This window comes from Thamnophis elegans, chromosome 15 (genome assembly GCF_009769535.1).
Source record: "Thamnophis elegans isolate rThaEle1 chromosome 15, rThaEle1.pri, whole genome shotgun sequence".
NCBI lineage: Eukaryota > Metazoa > Chordata > Lepidosauria > Squamata > Colubridae > Thamnophis > Thamnophis elegans.
Window position 1 is genome coordinate 32,626,765 of NC_045555.1, and position 23,034 is coordinate 32,649,798.

General features: G+C 41.5%; 1 protein-coding gene across 1 annotated transcript in view; it reads left to right on the top strand.

The window, feature by feature from the left end:
• Positions 1-22,636, top strand: part of CDHR1 (cadherin related family member 1) — a 42,308-nt gene extending 19,672 nt beyond the window's left edge. The window contains exons 10-17 of the mRNA XM_032231472.1: positions 991-1,091; positions 2,390-2,593; positions 5,017-5,169; positions 6,156-6,320; positions 7,261-7,328; positions 9,761-9,989; positions 11,046-11,300; positions 22,076-22,636. Of these exons, the coding sequence (XP_032087363.1) occupies positions 991-1,091; positions 2,390-2,593; positions 5,017-5,169; positions 6,156-6,320; positions 7,261-7,328; positions 9,761-9,989; positions 11,046-11,300; positions 22,076-22,636 (1,736 nt within the window). The remainder of the gene's footprint in view (positions 1-990; positions 1,092-2,389; positions 2,594-5,016; positions 5,170-6,155; positions 6,321-7,260; positions 7,329-9,760; positions 9,990-11,045; positions 11,301-22,075) is intronic.
• The last annotated feature ends 398 nt before the right edge of the window (positions 22,637-23,034 follow it).

Sequence of the window (23,034 nt, forward strand, 5' to 3'; positions counted from 1 at the left end):
GATTTCCCTCAAGAAGTTGTGGGTGCTCCAATACTGCAGGTTTTTAGGAAAAGATTGGACAACCATTTGTCTAAGATAGTGTAGGGACTCCTTTTTGAGCAAAGAGTTGGATTAGAAGACCTCCAAGGTCCCTTCCAGCTGTGTTATTCTGTTTTTGGGCCCTTTCTCTAGGAAGAATAAGAAAATTCTTGATTTCCCCTTCTGAGCAAAAGCCACTGTCTCTTGCTGATTTAGGGCCTGGGTCCATCTCTCCTCCAACCCAGCCGAAGCTCTCTGGGAGAGAAGGAAACAAGGTTTATTATTCATAGTCTCCATTTTGTTTGAGAAAAAGTATTATTTCTATCCTAAATTGGGTTTTTAGAGATAGTTTTGCTTATTGCTCTTCAGGGTCCTGAAATCTCTTCCCTTCGGCTTACTGAAATTTAAAAATATACATATCTTCTGCTTTTCTCAAAAAGACATTGAGCAGAAAAATGTTTTTGAAAGAAGAAGGAATGACCATTTCATCACAATAAGCTGAATGAGGATGCAATTATGTTTAGCACAGGCTGAAAGGAACACAATCTAATTCATTTGTAGCCATCTTGAAGCCTATTTATTTTAGCAGATATGCTCAAATGATCTCTATGTTAAGTCCAAACCAATATTTCTTAAAAATCTAAGACTGCTTTCATGCCTGTCTTCAGGAACCAAGAAAACTATCTGAGTACAGATTACCTCTTGGATTCTGCTCACCTTTCAGATTTAATAGAGGGATGATCTTCTCCCTTGACACAGACATTAGATAATTTCTGGGATCCCGTCAAATTCTCCAGACAGGAAGGCCTTTGGGGAAATCCACGTAACTTCATTGTTCTGTGGTAGGACCCCATCCAAGGTCATTCACTGCTGGATTCAACTAGTTGCATCATGACAACAGGATTGTGTGGCTCTTCTTTCCAGAGAACTAAAATTTCCAGGGCTAACCTTGCATATCTCTGTTTTTCACAGGAAGTGAAGGTTCATTTGAAATAAATAATGCAACGGGAGCTATTTCTGTTGTTAAAAACCCAACGAAACTGAAGAAAGAAGTATATGAACTGAAGGTCCAGGTACTTTGTCTTACTTTTTCACCATAAACCTCTAGTCTTGCCATGATTATGCTGGATTTATACTGTGCAGATTTCAACATCTGTAAAAATAGCACACACTTTTCCCCAGAGAACTGAAGCATCAAGAACATCAGTCTGTACTGCATCTACCATAAAGATCATTGGCACAACAGAACCCTGATGTTATTTAATCATGACCCCCCCCCCCAAATTATGGAATGAATAGCTAAATTTGTTCATATGCAACTAAAGTAGGTCAGGAAAGTGTTTCAACTAGGTTTTAGGAAGCAGCACAAGCAAAAATAAATGCAGCATGTTAAAGATGATGAGATCACTCCAGGACAAAAAAATATCTGTTTTCAAGACCCCAGTTCTAAGGGAATGTGTAGTCAGAGCACACGTTGAGGTAATGAGATATCTATTTTGCATCTTTAACAACTTTCAACTTAAACAGCATGTGTGATTTTGAGTCAAAAGAAGAGGAAAGAACATGAAAGAGACTTTGTGTGTGAAACAGAAAATAATAATGGGTGTGATTATTAAAAAAAAACAGCAGATGGGAAAAATGAAACTTATCTTCTAACCATAGTGTAAGAGGTCAAATTAAATTTCTACTTACAATATTACAGAAGAAAACTGGAAGTCATTTCTTGTTTATTTTCTTCTGCATTCTCAGCTTCCTTCCTTCCCTCCCTTCCTTCTCTATTTTTCTTTCTTTCCTTCTTCCTTCCTTCTTCCCTCCCTCCCTCCCTCCTCACTTTCTTAATTATTATATTCTATAGTTTTTTATCTTTCTGGCTTAAAATTTTAATAATTATTTTAAAAAGAAAGGGGGTTAACCAAAAGCAGAAGAAAGATCTCATTATACTAAAGATTTTAGTAAATAACTATTTCATCTTATCACTTGTTTGAACATTAGAGCTTTATTTTTTAAAGAAAGCTATCTTCATGTGTTTTTTGAGTAATTAATCTGCTCTCATCCAAATTTATCTGGTTTCATGGCATCTGCAAGTGGCAGAAAGCAGCCTTTATATATTTATTAAATGTATATGCCGCCTGTCCCACTATCCAATCTTATGCATGTTATGACACCATTGCAAAAATGATACATTTAACATTATTGTGGGTTCTAACAGCTGCATCATTTCCTACTTGGCTTCCCAAATAAATTCTACTATTGCTATTACTATTGTCACAGAAGTCTTGCAGAAGGAACAGCATCCACAAGGCAACACAAGACCACAAGGGACGTAGAGAGGGCAAGATTCCTCATCTTTTTTCTTTCCTGTTTGCCATAGGCTTCCGAAATTGGTTCAGAAGACAACGAAACTGCTCATGCGTCCACCACGGTCATCATCAGAATGGTAGACCTTAACAATCACCCACCAACCTTCTATGGAGAAAGTGGGCCACAGAACCAATTTGAGCTGACCATCTATGAGCACCCACTGGAAGGTGAAACCTTGAGGGGCCTCAAAATTATGGTCAATGATTCAGATCAGGTCAGTAGGTATCCAACTTCTATCTTTCTGCTCCTAGTATCAGGATTGGGTTCACACAACATGCTACATGCTAAAGCCTGGTTTGCAAAACCAAAGGATCCCATCTCATATAAGCATGTGAACATAATGCTGTGATTCACACAGTCCTAAGATGCTATCTGGGTCCAAAAGCACAAGAAAATCAGTTAAATAAACAGGCCATCAAGCATGTAGAATCTGAAATCACCAAAACCATTTTAGCAAATGAAAAAAATGCAACTTGAAAAAAACATACCACCATACTTAAACCACTGTTTAAGGCCATTGCTTGCTTTCCAAACATGACCATCCATGGGATGATAATCAGGTTACTAAAAACACATTAAGACATCACTGTACAAGCTCCACCCCTTGCATGTTTGCATGGCAATGTCACAGGCTATAGGATGGAATAGCAGAATAACAGAGGTGGAAGGGACCTTGGAGGTCTTCTAATCCAACCCCCTGCTCAAGCAGGAAACCCTAAAACATTTGAGACAAATGGCTCTCCAGTCTCTTCGTGAAAACCTCCAGTGATGGAGTATCCACAACCTCTGGAGGCAAGTCATTCCACTGGTTAATTGTTCTCATGGTCAGGAAATTTCTCCTTAGATCTAGATTGGTTCTCTCCTTGTTTGGTTTACATCCATGGCTTCTTGTCCTGCCTTCAGGGTCTTTGGAGAAGAGGTTGATATCACATTCCGGTGTTCACCAAGGAATTCAGATAGAGCTGACTGTTGACTCCCTATACCATCAGGATGTTGTCATGCACATTCAGTCGTGGGGAGGAGATTTGAGCTTTCTATAGATTTCTGTGTTTCTAGGTTGGTTTTGAAAACAAATATTGGACTTAATAGTGTCCAGGAAGCCTGATGGCCTTTCTTTGGATTGAGGTTGCCCTCTCTTGATGATAGCATCACTAATTTGCTCCATTGCTTGGTGAAATATATCCACCAGCTGGTTCCTTCTTTCATTTTCTTGTCCAAATCCTTCTGCAGGAAACCCATCCCAGATTGTGACTTTGAAAAATAATCATAGCTGGGTTAAGTGCTGCTTCCTTTAAGATTCATTTGCATAATAATTTACTGAAGGTCTCCCAGTATTCTGCAGCTTCTCCCCCAGAAAAAGTGATAAGGGTTGCCATGGAAACCTTCAAGAGTAGCTTCAACCTGAACTAACCCCAGAAGAAAACTTCAGATTTGCTTACTTAATCTACGTGGACTATTTGCAGTGACTGAAAATCAAATCTAGTCTTTGGACAAGGAGTTCATAATTAAACTTTGGGCCAACATGACACTATTATTATTTTTTAGTAGACTTATATTCTCTCTTTATTTTGGGCCACTCAAAATAATTCAACTTCCAGGGCTAAAGGAAGACTGGAACTCACAGTTTCTAGCCCAATACTTTAACCACTACATCAACTGGCTATCTATGGTCTCCGTTATTTCACTGCATGCCACTCAGAGTGGCCCTCATGAGATGGACAGCAAGAGAAGTGTGATAACTAAATAATGGAAAACTTAGTGTCCTTCCTGAAGTGAAAAATAATAACTTTTGGGACAGAATCTCACAACTGTTATTGTAAGGCACCAGAGGTAAGAAGTGGCCGGTAAATTGAATAAATAAATAAATACATTTAATAAATAAACAGTTGGTGCTCCTGTGACAAAAAGCAGTCCAATGGAAATAGAACTGCATCCTGAAGCGGAGGCTACAAAACATCATTATTCTTGATGCATTTTTGCCTGATTTGTTTATTGCTGATGCCAAGCTGGTCTCATCCTGCACCTTATGAAACAACAAGGTGATCCAGTGCTTTGGGTTCAGTCTTGAAAATGCACTTCAGAGTGTGGAGAAGTTATTTAGCACTTGACTGTGTTACTTTAGCACTGATGATGCACCTAGCACTGTTGATGATGCCTAGTTTGGTAATGAAATGTCTGCAAGAAAACCACCAAGCCCAGAGCACCAATGACATCATAGTCTCTTTTTTTCTTCTTTCTTTCTTTCTTCCTTCCTTCCTTCTTTCCTTTTTCTTTCTTTTTCTTTCTCCTCCCTTTCTTTGTCTTCTCCCCCCTTCTCCTTCTCCTCCTCCACTCTGCAAAACCCACTCCTTACCTACACTGATGATGTTTTCTAGTTTGGTAATAAAATGTCTGCAAAAAAATCACCAAGCTCAGAGAACAGCAAGGATCCCACTGTGTCACTTTAAAGTACCTGTCCTGTGGGTCGTACAGAAATCCTGATGGAAAGAAATTTGGGTGAGGTGGCCATTGCACATGGGAATGAAGTATAAAGAGAGCACACCTTGTTTATGGACAAATACTGCATGAGAAGTGGAGCAATGCTCTTTCATGCCACCATTACCAGAACTAAATTCTTTTCATGGTTTTTCTTCACAGGGAGCAAATGCTAAATTTAACCTCCACCTTGTTGGGCTCGGAGGAATTTTCCGTGTTGTCCCTCAGACAGTTCTAAATGAAGCCCAAGTCACAATAATAGTGGAAAATTCTGCTGCCATCGATTACGAAAAGTTCCAGGAGTTAACCTTCAAGGTATTGTAATGACTTTTACTTTCTTCAGTTCACACTTGAATTAAAAAGAGGGAATGGACTCTGTTTTTGCTCTTCTAACTTCATCCAGGTCACGGTTGTCCCAAAGATGCTTTTCCCCTGGACTTTTTTTCCCCCTTGAAAACATTTCGCTTCCCATCTAAGAATCTTCTTCCGTTTTGAAGCTTCTTGGATAAGAAGTGAAACACTGTCAAGGAAAAAACCGAATGCAATTGTCAATTGGGAAAGGACTTTAGGGACTGCCTTGAGCTCAGAACTTCAAACCTTTTAGAGAAGAACAACAGGAAAAACAAAGATTAAAACACTTGAAAGATTCTGAAATGCTCACTGACCAGATCCACGTGTTAAATTTTACATGGAAAATATGGATATCTCTGAAATGGTAGGACCTCGTATTTCTAATATGCTTAACCTGTAAGTTTTCATCAGAGAATGCCAAGGTAATTCATGACCAGATTCTTAGGGAGAGACTATTGCAAGGACATTTTACTTTGGATTTCTCTGAGGAACAGAATTGATTTGATCAGTTGAGAGGGCAAACTTCCCAAATAGAAGCAGGCCAGACATTAGGTGACTTTTGATGCACTTTTACATGCTACTACACACCTGCACTTTCAAGCTTCTTTTTTAACAACTCTTGGAAACCTTTATCTGTTTCTTTTACCATATACACGATGATGCTTAAAAGCTGGCACCATCTTTTGATATTTTCAATAGTTCTGCATAAATCTGGCCTAAAATGTGACCTGTTTTGCTCACAAGTCCTACAACTGAATAAATGAGGTCCCAGTATGAGTCAAAAACATTATAGAGGTCCATTTATTTGTGGAGGAAAATGATCCAAAACATGACAATGAATGATGGCTTTTCCCTATAACCATTTGAACACCAATGTTAATCTCTTAGAAAGGAAAGCCTTTCATATATTTTAAAAGAGCAAATTCTTACTTCTCTGTTTACGGCCTTAGCTTCTTGCAGTAGAAGTGGACACACCTGAAAAATTTAGTTCAACGGCCGATATTGTGATCCATCTCTTGGACACAAATGATAACATCCCCCAATTTTCATCTGATTACTACATCGCCAAGATCCCAGAGAATTCTCCCGGGGGTTCCAATGTAGTTGCTGTAACTGTAAGTACATGTCATTCTTTAAAAGCCTTACAACTTCCTTAATACTCTACCTATTAATGCATGATACACAATAGATGTTAAGACCCTAGAAAGTGTGCTGAGTGGAGCAATAAAGATGATAAGGGGTCTGGAGGCCAAACCATATTATGAACTATCGAAGGAACTGGGTATGTCTACACTAACAAAGAGAAGGACAAGGAATGACATCATAGCAGTCTTCCAATATTTGAGGGGCTGTCATGGAAAACTAGGGGTCCACCTATTCTCCTGAAGACAGGACAAGAAATAATTGATTGAAGATTATTAAAGAGAGAGCCAACCTGGAAATAAGGAGAAATTTCCTCGCAGTGAGAACAATTAATCAGTGGAACAGCTTGCCTCCAGAAGTTGTGGGTGCTCCATCAGTGGAGGTTTGTAAGACTAGGCAGAATGGTCTAGGGTCTCCTGCTTGAGCAGGGGATTGGACTAGAAGACCTCCAAGGTCCCTTCCTACCCTATCATTTTGATTTCTGTGTTCTAACCTACTTGGTAGTGTAGCTGTTTGGCATCATTCTCTTCAAAAATGTCATCCTTTGTTATATTTATCAACACATCGAAATCAATGAGCATTAATCAAATCCAGTACCTCCTATATTTTAGAAGGCATGGTAACCTTCCAAAAATTGCAAAAAGAAGCAGATACATTAAGCAGACTCCTCCTCTTTTCCCAAGGATATATTATAGTGATGATTTGGTTTAAGAAGTAGCAGAAAGAAAAATTCCTACCCCAAAATTGTTCATCCCTGAAAAAATAGCCATTTTAATACCTTACACTTACATGTAAACTGATATTGAATCTTTAGTATGATCTGTTCCGCAGCAAGGTATGAAACAATTTTCAGAACTGTATAATATGAATCTCATAAACTTCCCATCACGATCATTTTATTTTCTTCCTCAGGCAATTGATCCAGATTCAGGCCTCTGGGGTGAATTAAAATACTCAATTTATGGAACAGGAGCAGATCTGTAAGTTTGCAATATCCCTGTTTGCCAGCATACACTCATATAAATATATACAATTTTAATATAAACAGGATATTTTAAGGGGAAATACATCAATGCATATGTGAGGAGTACTAAAAGGAAAGAAAATTGCTCATCATATTCAAGCAGGATAATTTGCATCTCTCTTTCTTTCCAATCTTATTCTAATTTGGGCAAGGTACAAGGAAGGAACAAAGTTTCCTGATTCCCTTCTCCTGCTCAGATCAAATGTCTATATCAAAGTCTATTATAAACCTATTATTTGAAATGAAAGGGTGAACTGCTGAAAGAGTTTTTCTGAACTGCAATCTCCAGAGTGGAGCAGATACGGAGAAGAGTCTGAAAGACATTAAATGCAAAACCTGCTTGTTCAATCCTAGAGCGAGAACAATCAGTAAAAAATAGTCTTCTTCGCCCTTTCATTCTGTAATCTGTAGATCTGATGAACTTCATGCTTCATGCTGCAATTTTCAGTATTTCTTGCTACCATTCTGAAGGTCTCCATTTGGAGTAGAAAGAAAGTGTAGAGGCGCAGTGGTTAAATGCAGCACTGCAGGCTACTTCAGCTGACTGCAGTTCAGCAGTTCGGCTGTTCAAATCTCACCGGTTCAGGGTTGACTCAGCCTTCCATCCTTCCGAGGTGGGTAAAATGAGGACCCGGATTGTTGGGGGCAATATGCTGACTCTGTAAACCGCTTAGAGAGGGCTGAAAGCCCTATGAAGCAATATATAAGTCTAACTGCTATTGCTATTGCTATAAAGAGAGGGGGGAGAGGGGAGAGAGAGAGAGAGCTCCTTAACATACAACTCAAGATGTGTTTGTTGTGTGAAGACTTGATGCACATGACATTTCTGTGACAGCATTGCTTCCCATAAACTATCAGAGACAGAGGGGGGGGGAGGAAGGGAGAGAGAGAGAAAGATATATAGGCAGACACATATAGTTACCATATAGTTATGCTGCCAATTACCTCCACTAGACCGATCAGATCCCACAGATTAGGCCTCCTCCGAATTCCATCCGCCGGCCAGTGTCGACTGGCGACTACTCGGAGGAGAGCCTTCTCTGTGGCTGCTCCGACCCTCTGGAACGAACTCCCCGTGGAGATTCGAACCCTCACCACCCTCCAGGCCTTCCGCAAGGCCCTTAAAACCTGGCTGTTCTGACAGGCCTGGGGCTAAAGAGCTGTTGCCCCCGTCTTGAATGATATGGCTGTTGTATGTTTTTAAATTATGCATTGTTATGCTCTGTTTTTTTAAATTTCTTTTTGTCTGTATTCCCCTTCCCTGGTTGAGTTGTGAGCCGCCCTGAGTCCCCTTCGGGGGGAAAGGGCGGCATATAAATGAAATAAACTGAACTGAACTGTTACATAGATATAGAAGATAAATTAGATAAGTAGATAGACAGAGGAGACAAATAGAATGGAATGGAATTGGAATAGGAATAGGAATAGGAATAGAATAGAATAGAATAGAATAGAATAGAATAGAATAGAATAGAATAGAATTATTCTATCCAGGATCATACTATTTAACTGGTAACCAAATCTGAGTAGATTATGGACTAGATTGTCCCTGTGGTCCTTCCCAACTCCACCATATTATGAAGTTTTTCTCCTCAAGTCAGGAAATTCAGCTCTTCAACTGGGCTATCCTGTGTCTTTCCATTTTAAAAATGGATTTTGTAATTCCTAAAAATAGCCTCAGTGAGTCTCAAATCTGAAAAAGTAACTTTATTGTAGTGGTCCTGAAGGATTTGTAGAATAGGAAATCCTGTAAAAAAGTTTAATGGTATGTTGTTTTGAATATGCTGAAAAATAATTAATGGGCTATGCAACTAAATTAGTTAATATATCATCTCTAACCTATAATAATGTTGACAGTAGTGATTCTGAGCTATAGGATGCTTGTCAGATCCCTAAAAGTGATACTGCCATTCAATTGGGAGGAGGGGGCGGGCCTTGGAGTCAATTTATTGACAGTGCCTGTGACAACCGATATTTTACAACTCGTTTCCTGGCACCGAAATGCCTGAGATCCCATCACCTTTTGGGGGAACGTTTATGATGGCCATCTGGGACATTACACTTTACTGTGTAATGGAAGATAGCCATGGGAAGGTATGTTTATTCGGTTCTCAGGGCAGATGATGAAGGAAACATCTTCACACCTGTGTATCGGCTAGAATCTGCATTCTAACAAATGGGAGGGGTCTCTACTGCTTCAATTCTACTTGCATTGTCTAAGGGAACTCAGATGTTGCTTTGACTTTAATGGCTTCCATTCTTCTTAATAAAAGGTTCCTTTTGAAATACTCTATTTCAAGACTATTCACTTTCTTAAGTTAGGAGAGGTTACAATGCTCCTTTGTCTATATAGTTGAGCAGAATAAATCTCCCTCATTTCCTCCCCAGATTTCTGATTCATCCATCTACTGGGATTATCTACACTCAGCCGTGGGCCAACCTAGATGCAGAAATCAGCTCTAAGTACCATTTTTTCGTGAAGGCAGAAGATATAGAAGGAAAGCATAGTTTGGCCGAAGTCTTCATCACTGTCCTTGATGTCAATGATCATTCTCCAGAGTTCAGTGAGAACATTCAGGAAAAAACCATGATTATTGGATCCCCAGTAAAAGTTGAGGTGGGTCCAAATATTGTTGCTGTCTGAGATGTGATGGTTTGTGATAATAATAAGATGAAAAGCTAAATAATAGGGGCTGTGTGGGGCTTTGGGTTCCTCCTCGGAATCCGGTGGTTTGGAGAACAACATGGAAGTAACTTCTCTGCAACTCTTGAAAGCAGCAACATCTTTTCCTAGGATCACCATTTATCCATGATCCTGAGGAGAAAAAAATGAGATGACTTTCAAATGCACTTTTTTGGAAATGAATCCAAAGTGCTCTGCAGCTCAGCTAAATATTATCATATTTCCCAAAGGCGATATTATTTTTTAAACTACGGAATTAGCTGGATGAGAATGGAAGTCATTCTTTTCAATGAGTCATATCAGTGAGAGCCCAGGTCAAGTGTCACTTCACTCCTAAAAATACTTAAAAAGATAATTTGTACTTTCGTATAGACGTGAATACATTGGAAAATACTTATGAAAATGGAAAATACTAAGCATGAAGGTGGAAAGAAAAACAAAAGGCCATATCTAAAAAGGAGTGCAAAAAGATTTTTTTAAAAAAATGCTTTCTAGAAAGGAATAAAGGACACAGCAGAGCATTGAGAAAGTTCTGCAACTCAACAGTGAAGAAATAGTTGAGAAATCTCTGTCTCTAGATCTATCTGTCTGTCTGTCTGTCTGTCTGTCTGTCTATCTATCTATCTATCTATCTATCTATCTATCTATCTATCTATCTATCTATCTATCTATCTACCTACCTACCTACCTACCTACCTACCTACCTACCTACCTACCTACCTACCTAAAATTGGCAGGAATACAGTAGCTACATTTTGAAAAGAAAATGTGATTTCAAAATTCTAATAGTTAAGCTTACTTCCAGAAACCAATTTGATCCATAATCTATGTTATACTATATTTCACTGTATAATCTGAAATCCAGGGCCCATATTGGGGACACAGTAAATAGACATTTAGTGAATTTTTCTTGCCTTCTTTAAAATAGATGAACATTTATTAAATAATGATTTTTCATTGATCTGAACCCCCCCCCTCCCACTAAAACAGGCAATAGATCAAGATGCAGAAGAACCCAATAACATTGTGGACTACGCCATTATGCAGACTGATCCGGCCGATGTGTTTGATATTGATCAAAGCTCTGGAGAAATTAAATTGAAATCTTACATACGATCCTTGGATGTCATTCACAACATCACCAAGAACAAAGATTGCATTTGGTCAGTGATCATCCAAGCGAAGGATCGAGGGTCTCCATCGTTTAGCACCACAGCTGTTCTGAAACTTGGCATCAGAGAAGAGGTAAGAAGAGAAAATTGATGAAACAAGTGGGCAATTAAGGGAGATGGCTGAAAAACAACAGAGTGTCTATTAACTGCAGTTGGGCAACACCTTGTAGTATAATCCAATGGAAACTTTTTATAGGGGACAACCAAGCTAAGCCCAAGGAAGGAGGTCAAATGCATCATCAGTCATGAGTTCCTGTATGCCCACAAGAGATCTGAGTCCAGCCCACCTTGAATGCCTTTCTTATCTTGACCATTGGCTCTCTTGAATTGGGGGTTCTCTTTGGGGAGGAGAACTGGAATCAGCTCTGTTCCTGGACACATGATTGCTCTAACTAGGTAGGCCTTTGCTTAGATTTAGTTGGTTCACAAAACTAGAACCTGGACTAGCCCTCCTGTTTTGATGCTAGCAATGCCATCACCCGACTGCGGATAACAGTTTCTCAGTGTGAAATTGTGGTTCCAGCCCCATCCTTTCTGTCTTGCTTCACATGTTTACACCTAATTACAAATTCTACCTATTAGTGCTTCTATTATGGTCTTGAAACCCCTAAAATGTTGTAAACCCAAAGTAACTGAAAGACTGACTTCCTCTAAGCCACCCATTAAAATATTGCAAGGGAAACCCAAACTGCTTCAGTTTGAAAGGTGGCTGAAAATGGCTGATTGAAGACTCTTAAAAACATTGGGGCCATCAGAACTATAAATTCCCTCTCTTGAGTCCAACTAAACTCTTCTCTTTCCTCACTAATTCTGGAGTAAAAACTAGAAATACACACTCCAGGAGCAAAATTTGGGTTATGAACTTATTTTCTATCTTAATTTTTTCTATAATCTGATTTTTAAAACTGGTTCTCTGTTTGTTTCCTTTCTCTCCGTTTATTCAGTATTACATTTTTGCATCTCTAATCGTTGTTTTTAATTGAAGAAGTAGCTTATTAATCTTATTAAGTAACCAACACTAATGTAGATAAAATAGGATAATTACAATATAGACAAGAATTTTGAATGGACACCAAAAAGGCTAGGTAATATATGGGTGTTTGTTGAAATGCATTTAAGTTATATGTAAGTTTTCATCCTATATGGGATCCATAGGCCACAGTTTCTTTGTGGTGGGTAAAAAAAACCTGTCAGTTTTTTCAAAAATGTGTTGATACAGCAAATGTGAAGGTACCTGAGAAGATCTCTCTCATATATCTGCAGTCTGACATTCCCAACAACCAAAGTAACGAAGATGAATGACAGAGAACATTTGAAAGAGATTTCAGTAGGAAGGGGCTACCTCTCTCTCTCTGATCCTTGGTTTATACAAAATAGCCTTTTCATTCCTCCTAGCAGAAAACATATAAAACTGTAGATATTTATGACAAGAATGCTCTTGTCTTCCATTCCATGGGATACATTCCATTTTTATATATTCTATTTATTATCCGTAGGTTGACACAAGGTTAGTCTGATGTCAGCAACTGAGGTGTTGACAGAGTTTTCCAAGATAGCAAATCAGATTTAATAAATGAGCAATAAAACATGCCTTCCACTCAAACATTAGTCGTTTATAATCCATGGGTTGAGCTGATGAGTTCGTCACCTTATCTTTTTCTGCTGTTTTAGTGATAACATCAAAAATTTCCTTTTTTATGGATTGAGCAAAGTCTCAATGGAGGAAACATAGGTCATAAACCTTTGTTTATTATGCCAGAGGAATTGGGCAGCATTGTTATCAGAAGAGAGGAATCATTATTTGCATGGCCGTGGGGGCCCAGCAGTTGGAATGCAGCATTGCAGGCTAATTCTGCCCATTGCCAGCAGTTTGATCCCTTAACAGAACTTTAACAGATTAACAGAGTTGGAAAGGACCTTATAGGTCATCAGTCCAACTCCTCGCTCAAGCAGGGGGTTAGACTACACCATTTCTGACAAATGGCAGTCCAATCTCTTCTTGAAAGTCTCAAGTGATGGAGTTCCCACAACTTCTAAAGGAAAGTTGTTCCATGGGTTGATTGTTCTGTCAGAAAGTTCCTCCTTATTTCTAGGTTGAATCTCTCCTTGGTCAGTTTCCATCCATTATTCCTTGTCTGACCTTTGGGTGCTTTGGAAAATAGCTTGACCCCTTCCTCTCTGTGGCAATCCCTAAAATATTGGAAGATGGCTATCATGTCTCCCCTGGTCCTTCTCTTCATCAGACTAGCCATACCTAGCTCTTGTAACCATTCTTCGTATGTTTTAGTCTCCAGTTCCTTAATCATCCTGGTTGCTCTTCTCTGCACTTTTTCTACAGTCTCAATATCTTTTTTATAGTATGGTGATCAAAACTGGATGCAGTACCCTACGTGTGGTCTTACTAAGGCTTTATAGAGTGGTATTAGTAGCTCACGTGATCTTGATTGTTTCCCCCTGTTAATGCAGTTTAGGATTGCATTGGCTTTTTTGGCTGTTGCTCCACACTGCTCCCTCATATTTAGCTGGTTGTCCACTAAGACTCCAAGATCCCTCTCACAACCACTGCTATTAAGCCTGGTTTCACCCAGTTGTATTTGTACGTTTGGCTTTTTCTTGCTTACATGTAAGACTTCACTTTTCTCTCCATTGAATTTCATTTTCTTAGATAGGGCCCAGTGTTCAAATCTCTCTGGATCTTGAGCCTATCTTCTAGGGCCGTGATGGTGAACCTATGGCACACATGCCACAGGTGGCATATGGAGCCATATTTGCCAACATGGCATCCCTCTGCTCCAGCATGCATGTGCATGATGGCCAACTGATTTTTGGCCTTCCAGAGGGCTGGGGGAAGCCATTTTCTCCCTCCCCAGGCTTCAGGAAAGCCTCCGGAGCCTGGGGAGGGTGAAAACTCCCCCCCCATGTGGGTGGGTCACGTGCACATGTGCAGGGGATCACATGTGCATGCGCAGGGGGAGGGGCACATGTGCATATGCAATAGTGCAAGCACACACAATTTTGGCACACCTTTAGAAAAGGGTTAGCCACCACAGTTCTAGGGTTTTAGCTATTCCTGCCAGCTTAGTATCATCTGCAAATTTGGCAAGTTCCCCTTCTATTCCCTCATCTAAGTTGTTTATGAAGATATTGAAGAGTACTGGGCCTAAGACAGAACCTTGTGGTACTCCACTGCTTATTTCTCTCCGTGTAGACTTAAACCCATTAAAGATTACTCGTTGAGTATAATTTGTCAGCCAGTTGCAAATCCATCTGGTGGTGAAGCTATCTATCCCACTTTTTTCTAGCTTACCAAGAAGTAGGTTGTGGTCTACTTTGTCAAGTGCCTTGCTGAAAACTAAGTATATTTTGTCACAGTACTTCACTGGTCTACTAATTTAGTCACTATGTTGAAGAATGAAAGAAGATTGATTTGACATGATCAAGGTGCAAAAGTTCACAGCCTGCTGCAGAACTTTGTTGGTGGATATGATTTATGGCACAGACTGAGGGGAGGGGAGACATAGGGGTAAAGTTCAGATACCATTAACTGGAAATCAGATTTGGCTCCACAGAAGAATATGCCAAAATGTTGCTCCTAATAAATGACTGTATTTCTTTTGAACTTTGTCTCAAGGCTCGTAAATTAATTAGGACACCTTTTGGGAACTTCACAGAGAGCCAAATCTGACTTTAAAAATCTATCAAGATTTCCGGGTTTCCTGAATCCAATCACTTCCCGATATTTGGGGTGCTTGGAGGGAAAATCAGGCAACCATGGCAGAAGGCGGATTATCCAAAGAAAGCCTGATTGCAGCTGAAGGAGTGCGGCCAGCTCCAGACATCAAAGCTACAGACATCAAAGCTACAGACATCAAAGCTACAGACATCAAAGCTACAGACATCCAAGCTGCAATGCCTTTCCCAGTGGCAGAAGCAAGAAAAGATGAGTACTGGTGGAAATTAGCCCCTAAGGCAGCTGAAGTTGAGTCCCTTACCCCAATTCCCAGATAATGGAAAGGGTCTCGAGCGAGCTGGCAAGGGTGGACTGGATGTGGGACTGGGCACAAGCCAGGTTCCCAAAGCCCCAGATGGAATCCCTGGGGAGTGCAATAGAGCATCTGAGGGAGGATTTTGACCTGACCAACCTTCATGATGAGGGGCCATCATGCCACCTAAAAGAGAGGGGAGGGACATCTGATCCTGTTGAAGGGAGGAGATGCAGATTGGAGCGCAGCCCCCCTCCTCCACCCAATAGAAGGAGGAGAGCCCCCCAACTGCAAGACATAGATGACTTCTTGCCACTGCTAGAGGCCAGATTTGAGGAAGTGGAGGAGGACCCATATGTGGAAGAAGAACTCAGCAACCTAAAGCAGAGGGGCTGCCCCATCAAAGAGCACATAGATGAATTTAGGAGGGTCATTGGAAGGCTACCCCCTTTATCAGAGTGGCTACTGGTGCATTTTTTTCAGAATAAGCCTTGGCAAGCAAATTGCCCATGTAACCAAATACCGCAACATCCCAAATTGACTCTCTGAAGGGTTCCAAGAAGCAACAAAAGTCGACAGTGGGCTGCATGCCAACAACATGAGAAAGCAACCGGACATGAAAGAGAGAGGTCAACCTGACCTGAAACCACCCAGCTGACAGGGAACCATAGCATCACAGCAGGCCCTGAGACCAGGCCTCCCTTGAAGTCCACTGAGATGCTACAGATGCAAGGGGATGGGCCATATGGCATCTGTGTGCTCAACCCCAACCCCAAAACCAAGGCCAGACCCACCACCCAGGGCACAACCAGAACGAGGCCCCAAACGGGTCACCAACACATCCCGGAAAGCCCTTTAGGCTGCAGAGGCCCCTTCCTCCTCAGGCAAAAGGGGTGGAATCCCAGGCAACAATGACCTATGAGGGACAAAATAACCCAATGGTGAGTGAACCAATTCAGCCTTTCCTTTTCCCAATATGCCTCACAGCCCCAAAAACAGGAAACCAGGAGGATTTTCAAGCCTTAATATACTCAGGCTGCACTAGCTGCTTGATCAACATAACCACGGTCCTGAAACTGGGGATCAGAACAAAAAGACTGGCCCACCTGATTTAGTTCAAACAGGTCAACGGGTCCCTAATGGGGGGAGCCTATGCCACCCACCTGACTGAACCAGTGATGTTAGAGCTAGCGGATCACTGGGAAGTAATTCAATTCATAATAGCCCTCAAAATGACAGACACAGTCGTACTGGGACTTTCATGGCTAGACAAGTGGGGACCGACCATCTGGTGGCAAGGGAGTACCCACAGACTTAGGATAGCAAGGGGCCCACAACCCCTCCCATGCCAGCAAGCAGAAATACTACCCACACAGGAAACCCCCCAAAAGAGCCCACCAGAACAACTGGCAACCATATCCGACAAAACCCCAAAGACTGAACAGATTCTGAGGGAATATCAGGACCTCGCAGAAGTATTCAGTGAGACTGAGTGCGATATTCTGCTTCCCCACTGTGAGGCAGACTGTGCCATCAAAATCATCCCCGGGGCAAAACTACCCAAGCCCAAACTGTACACCATGATGCCCTGGGAAATGGAAGAGATGCACAAATACATAGACAAAAACCTATCAAGGAGGTTCATTGAGCCAGCCAAGCCAGTCCTCTTCAAGAGAAAAAAGATTGAACTATGAAATTATGGGTGGACCTTCAAGGGATAAATGGGGTAAGCATACACAACCTATACCTTCTCCCCCTCATGAAGGACATGCTATCTCATCTAGCCAAGGGAAAAGTCTTCACCAAACTAGACCTCAGAGAAGCATACTACCGTATCAGAGAGGGAGATGAGTGTAAAACAGCATTCAACTGCTCCCTAGGGAACTTTCAATTCAAAGCGCCTTTTGGACTGCAGGGCCCCCCAGCAATATTCATGCAGCTAATAAACGAGGTGCTGCATGAGCACCTCTACAAGGGGGTCCTTGTCTACCTGAATGACTTTCTTATCTACACCGAGACCATGAACAACCACATACCCCTTGTTCACCAAGTACTGGAAAAACTTCTGGAAGCCAACCTGTACGTCAAGGTATCAAAATATGAATTCCACCATGCACAATCAGACTGCCTGGGTTACAGAGTGTCAAATGAGGGAATAGAGATGGACCCAGACAAAGTACAAGCCATCTTAGGCTGGCAACCCCCTCGCACCTGCAGACAGCTACAAAACTTCCTAGGGTTCGCAAACTTTTACAGGAAATTCCTTCCTTCCTTTGTGAAGATTGCCAAACTCCTGACAGACCTCCTGAAAACAGGGAGCCCAGGAATGAAACCTAGCCTGGGACAACCTCTATAGTGGGACCTAATCTGCCAAGAGGCATTTGAAACACTAAAAGAAATGTTTGCAAAGGAGACGGTACTGAAGCATCCTGACCCCGAGCAATCCTTCATGATCCAGGCAGATGCCAGCGATATGGCAGTGGGAGTGGAACTACTCCAAAGAAACAACCAAGGAAACTTACAACCCTGTGCCTCCCCCACCTGCAAGCTCACAGACACAGAGAGACAATGGGCCACTTGAGAAAAAGAGGCTTTTGCAGTGAGATGGGCACTGCTAACCTGGAGACACCTGTTGGAAGGGAGCCAGAAACCGTTCGAAGTCTGGACCAACCACAAAAATCTAGAGGCGCTAACCCAAACAAGTCCGATGGGCTCAATACTTCAACCATTTCAATTTTATTTTAAAGCACATCCCAGAGGGGAGGAACTTTCTAGCTGACACCCCCTCCCACATGCCCCAGTACAAATGCAAACAGGAGCAGGTGGTGGACAGCGTCATTCCCTCTACTCAAACAGCTGCCCAAGTGACCACCAGGTGGCAATGCCGTGATCGGCAAGACCAAACCACAAACAACCTAACCACAAAACTCAAAACCAAACTGCTAGCAGACCCCTGGTTCCAAAACAACTAAAACAACTTGACAAAAAGAGATGACCTCACATGGAAGGGGATGAAACTCTATGTCCTGTTATCCCTACGCACCCTAACTCTCCAGAGAAGCTACGATGCCAAACCAGCAGGCCACTTTGGGTTCCTAAAGACTTTACAATTAGCCCAAAGGCAGTTCTGGTGGCCTGGCATAAAGAAAGATGTGGATAGTTATGTGAAAAGTTGCACCATCTGTGCCACAATGAAACGATGACCAGGAACCCACCCATCCCCCGGACTGCTGCAACCAGTAGCAGAACCAACGAGGCCTTGGGAGGAGATTGCAATGGACTTTATAGTAGAGTTGCCGAAAAGTTGGGGAAACATGGTGATTTGGACTGTAGTAGACCTGTTCTCCAAACAGGCACACTTCCTACCCTGCAGCAGACTACCCTCAACTCACAAGCTGGCCAAACTGTTCATGAAGCACATCTATTGCTTTCATGGAGTACCTCAAATAATTATCTCAGACAGAGGGGTCCAGTTCACAGCTAAGTTCTGGAGGGAGTTCCTGCGGGCCATTGGGTCATCCCAGGGTCTTAGCTCAGATTTTCATCCGAGCACCAATGGGGCAGCAGAGAGACTGAACGCTATGGTAGAGCAGTACCTGAGCTCTACTTGAACTATCAGCAATCCAATTGGGCAGACCTCTTATCTTTTGCTGAAGTCACATAAAATAATGCTGTTCACAGTATTAGTGAGTGGCATGGACTTTGTCCCAATGCCTGTGTATCCAAGGGATCCCTCCTCCTCAGTTGACTGATTGGATGTCGATGCTGAAAGCAACCTAGGAAAATGTCAAAAAAGTGCTAGCTAAAGTGGCACAAACCTACAAGAAACAGGCAGATAAACACCAGGCTCCGCAATGGCCATTCCAGGTGGGTGAGAAGGTTTACCTCTCCACAAAATATTTGAGATTAAAACTGCCTAGCAAGAAACTTGGGCCAAAGTTTATGGGACCATTCACCATAGCAAAGATCATCAACCCAGTCACAGTGCAATTGAAACTGCCTTGATCGCTGGGGAAGATACACCTGGCATTCCATAGTAGCCTCTTAAAACCTGTGATCGGATCCACTCTGAGACCACTACCCTAACCCTAACCCTAACCATTATGAGGTTCAATGAGTCCTTGATTCGAGGTGGCACAGGAGACTCCAATACTTATTCAAGTGGAAGTGCTACCCCTTAGCACTTGGGTAAAAAGTAGAAATATCCAGGCTGATCACCTTATAGCAAAATTCCATGCAGAAAATCCAGGCAAGCCTGGGGGAGGGACGCATCCCTAAATTATATACCTGCACTCAAAAAAAATTGTTTTCACACAGGTCATTTTCAGGAAGTGAGGGGAGCCTATGGTCAACTTATAAAATGTTTCCATGACTATTATCAAGTTGACATGGAAAAGGGAGGGAGAATTCCATGCATACCTTCGACCAGGGTCAGATCTCAGATTTCTACAGCAAATGTGTGAGGTGCAAAAGTTCACAGCCTGCTGCAGAACCTTGTTAGTGGATATGATTTATGACACAGACTGAGGGGAGGGGAGGGGAGACACAGGTATGTTTCTTTGTCTCGAGGCTCGTAAATTAATTAGGGCATCTTTTGGGAACTTCACACCCATGCTGGCTGCTAGTTATTATTTTACTTGCTTCTAGATGTTGGCAGATCTATTTTTTTATTATCTTTTCCAGTATCTTCCCGGGTATTGATGTTAGGCTGATTGGTCTGTAGTTTCCTGGGTCTGTTTTTTTTTTCCTTTCTTTTTTTTTTTTTTTTTTTTTTTTTTTTTTGTTGTTTCTGACTGGCTCAAGGGTTGACTCAGCCTTCCATCCTTCTGAGGTCAGTAAAACGAGGACCCAGATTGTTGGGGGCAATGTATCTGAAAACTGCTTAGTGGGGGCTGCAAAGCCCTGTGAAGTGGCTTTGTGATAAGTCTAAGGGATTTTCTTATTCCTATTTGGGCCATTTCTGGGGCTGGGAACCTTCAACCTTTATCTCCACTATTGCTGATAAGGATTTATTTTCTCTTGTTTATATCCTTATTTCTATGGTGAGACTTTATCCCATTTGTGAATATGCCCAGACTTTATACACTGAACCATCTTACAGGTAATCCTCAACTTACAACAATTCATTTAGTGACCATTTGAAGTTACAGCAGCACTGAAAAAAGTGACTTATGACCATTTTTGACACTTACAACCATTGCAGCATCCCAATGGTCACATGGTCAAGATTTGGACACTTGGCAATTGACTCTTATTTATGATGGTTGCAGAAGGGTCGTGTGATCCCCTTTTGCAACCTTCTGACCAGCAAAGTCAATGGGGAAGCCAGATTCACTTAACAACCTGGTTATAACTTAACAATTGCAGTGATTCACTTAACAACTGAGACTAGAAAAGTCATAAAATGGGGCAAATGTCTCATTTAGTAACAGAAATTTGGGGCTCAGTTGTGGTCATAAATTGAGGACTACCTGTGTTTTTCTCTCAAACCAAATGAAGCATAAAATCTAAATTTTAGACCTGTAGAAATGTCTGTGGAGGGAGCGTGTGCAAGCTGCATGAATGACTTCCTTTCTATCGTTTCTCAAATCGTGATGATCTCTGCTGCCATCTACAGGAAAAGACTGAAAGCCTTCAGGCTACATCCTGAGAGCCAAATCCAGGAAATGATTCAGAGAGCACCACAAAACTGTCTGTGTTAAATTGCTAAACAAACAGTTCATTCATTTGTGTTTAATACAATATCTTGAGAGACTGTAGTGCCTATTACTTGACTTGGGTGTTTGCCATAGGAAAAAGCTCTGCCTCTTCAACTAAAATGGATTATCTCAGTGTGAAGGTGCATTGTTTTAGATTTGTCAGGATCTATAAAAGACTGCTAGGAAAACAGAACATGCTCAATTTCAGCCACTGAAAATTGATTTGAGACCCTCTAAGTATAATTGATACAGAAAATTCAGCAATGTGCTTAGCAAATCCTCTTCACTGTTGCTTTTAAAACATTATTTTGTTTTCTGGAGATTTAAAACTTTTGAGAGGATGAGTACCTTCTAGATATAAAATTATCTCACTTTGAGCCTGGTTTGTGATGGAGTTCCACCAAGAGTCCAAGGAAATATAATCGATTGATATTGAACCATTTTTGTGGAATATCATTCCCCTGCCCCTCAAAATTCCAGCTTCTTTAGGCTAATGTGCAGAGTACCATAAGTGGCCAGGTGGTCACCCCTTTCAAGAATTTTCCTGGAATATTTCCATTTGCAATTAACAAAACCTACCAGCATTGCATGTCAAAGAACAGAGCGCTACAACTGCATCCTGGATGAATTGCTTCATTGTATAATTGCTACTCTAATGCTGTCAGGATTCTCTGTGGGCTTGTGGGAAGTTTTCTATCACTTCCACATGCAGGACAAGCTCCCCTATGAAATGATGTCTCCATCCTCATAATCTTTGCAGCTGCCCCTAAAGGCAAACCCTTGGCTTTAGGGAAGGAATATTTCACCTTTCCTCACAGCTGTCTGGATTTCATTTTTAGTTTTTCCAGCTCAAGTTGGAAACCCAAATTAATTCTTCTGACAGGCTTTTAAATCTTTAAATCTGACTGTCAAAAATCAAAATGGTTTAGATCATAGCTGTCAAACTCGCCACGTCACTTTGCCACATAACATATTACAACATTCTTCCCTTCACAGAGCTGGGGTGGATGTGGAATCATGAGACATTCAGCCCACGGGCCACCAGTTTGACACTCCTGGTTTAGATTGTTGGTCCATTCTAGTTGTCAGATGTTTAGGACCAATGAAAGTGGAATCTCCACCCTGGTCTGGAGGATGTCATTTCTTCCCTTTGTGCTTTTTTGCAGACTCTTCACACAGGACCAATGGCTGCCTTTCTGATGAAGACCAAAGACAACCCAATGAAGGCCATAGGAGTCCTGGCAGGCCTGATTGGGATCATGGTGATGGTCATCCTTTTCATCTCCACTGCCATGTTCTGGCGCAATAAAAGGTCCCCCAGGATCATGCCAGCACGACGGATCATCAAAAAGAGGCCGAATTATCAACCTCGTACCTTTAGGATGCAGTGGTTGAGCTTCAAGAAGTCCACTAGCCATGCGGCAGAGAAATTTACAGTCAATGAAGACAACATCAGCTTGCAGAATGAGAACAGCAATAACAGTTCCCAGATTCCGTCTCTGCCGCCCCCACCACCCTCTGTGCCAATCCCATCGCAAGCCTCTCTCTTCAAGATCCAGGAACCCACCTGGAAATTGTCCACAGTTTCAGGATCCCTGAGCCCTAAGTTCGTAAATAAGCAGGCAAGGAAAAAGGGAGCTCTCCACGCAACCGACACAGCTCTGGTATCTGAGCTCAAGCAGAGATTGGAGATGAGAAATTCAATCATCAGCCAGCCTCACATTTAACACAAAGTGGTGTGGGACATACAACTTTGTGTATTATTCCAAGACCATGGTGTGACCTGTTACTTTGTATTCTGTACTGTTTTCCCACTGACCTGGAAGCTCTAAGTCCTGGTGATGTTTCACTTTGATCTTATTGGATTGCATGCCATGCCTTATCCTTTTTGCTTTGCAATTGTTTCTCCTTTTTAACGTTGTGATAGTGTCTCATGCAGACTTGTTACCTTTTTCAATCCAAATTATCCAATAAAAAAGGTTTTTTTTTTTCTGCACCCAGAGAAATGTATGCAGATTCTGGCCAATCGTGTTTAGGATTTTCCAGTGATGTAAAAAAATCAATTTTAAAGATGCATAAAAACTAATTTCATCTTAAGAATGTCTTGCATGCTAGATGACTTCCT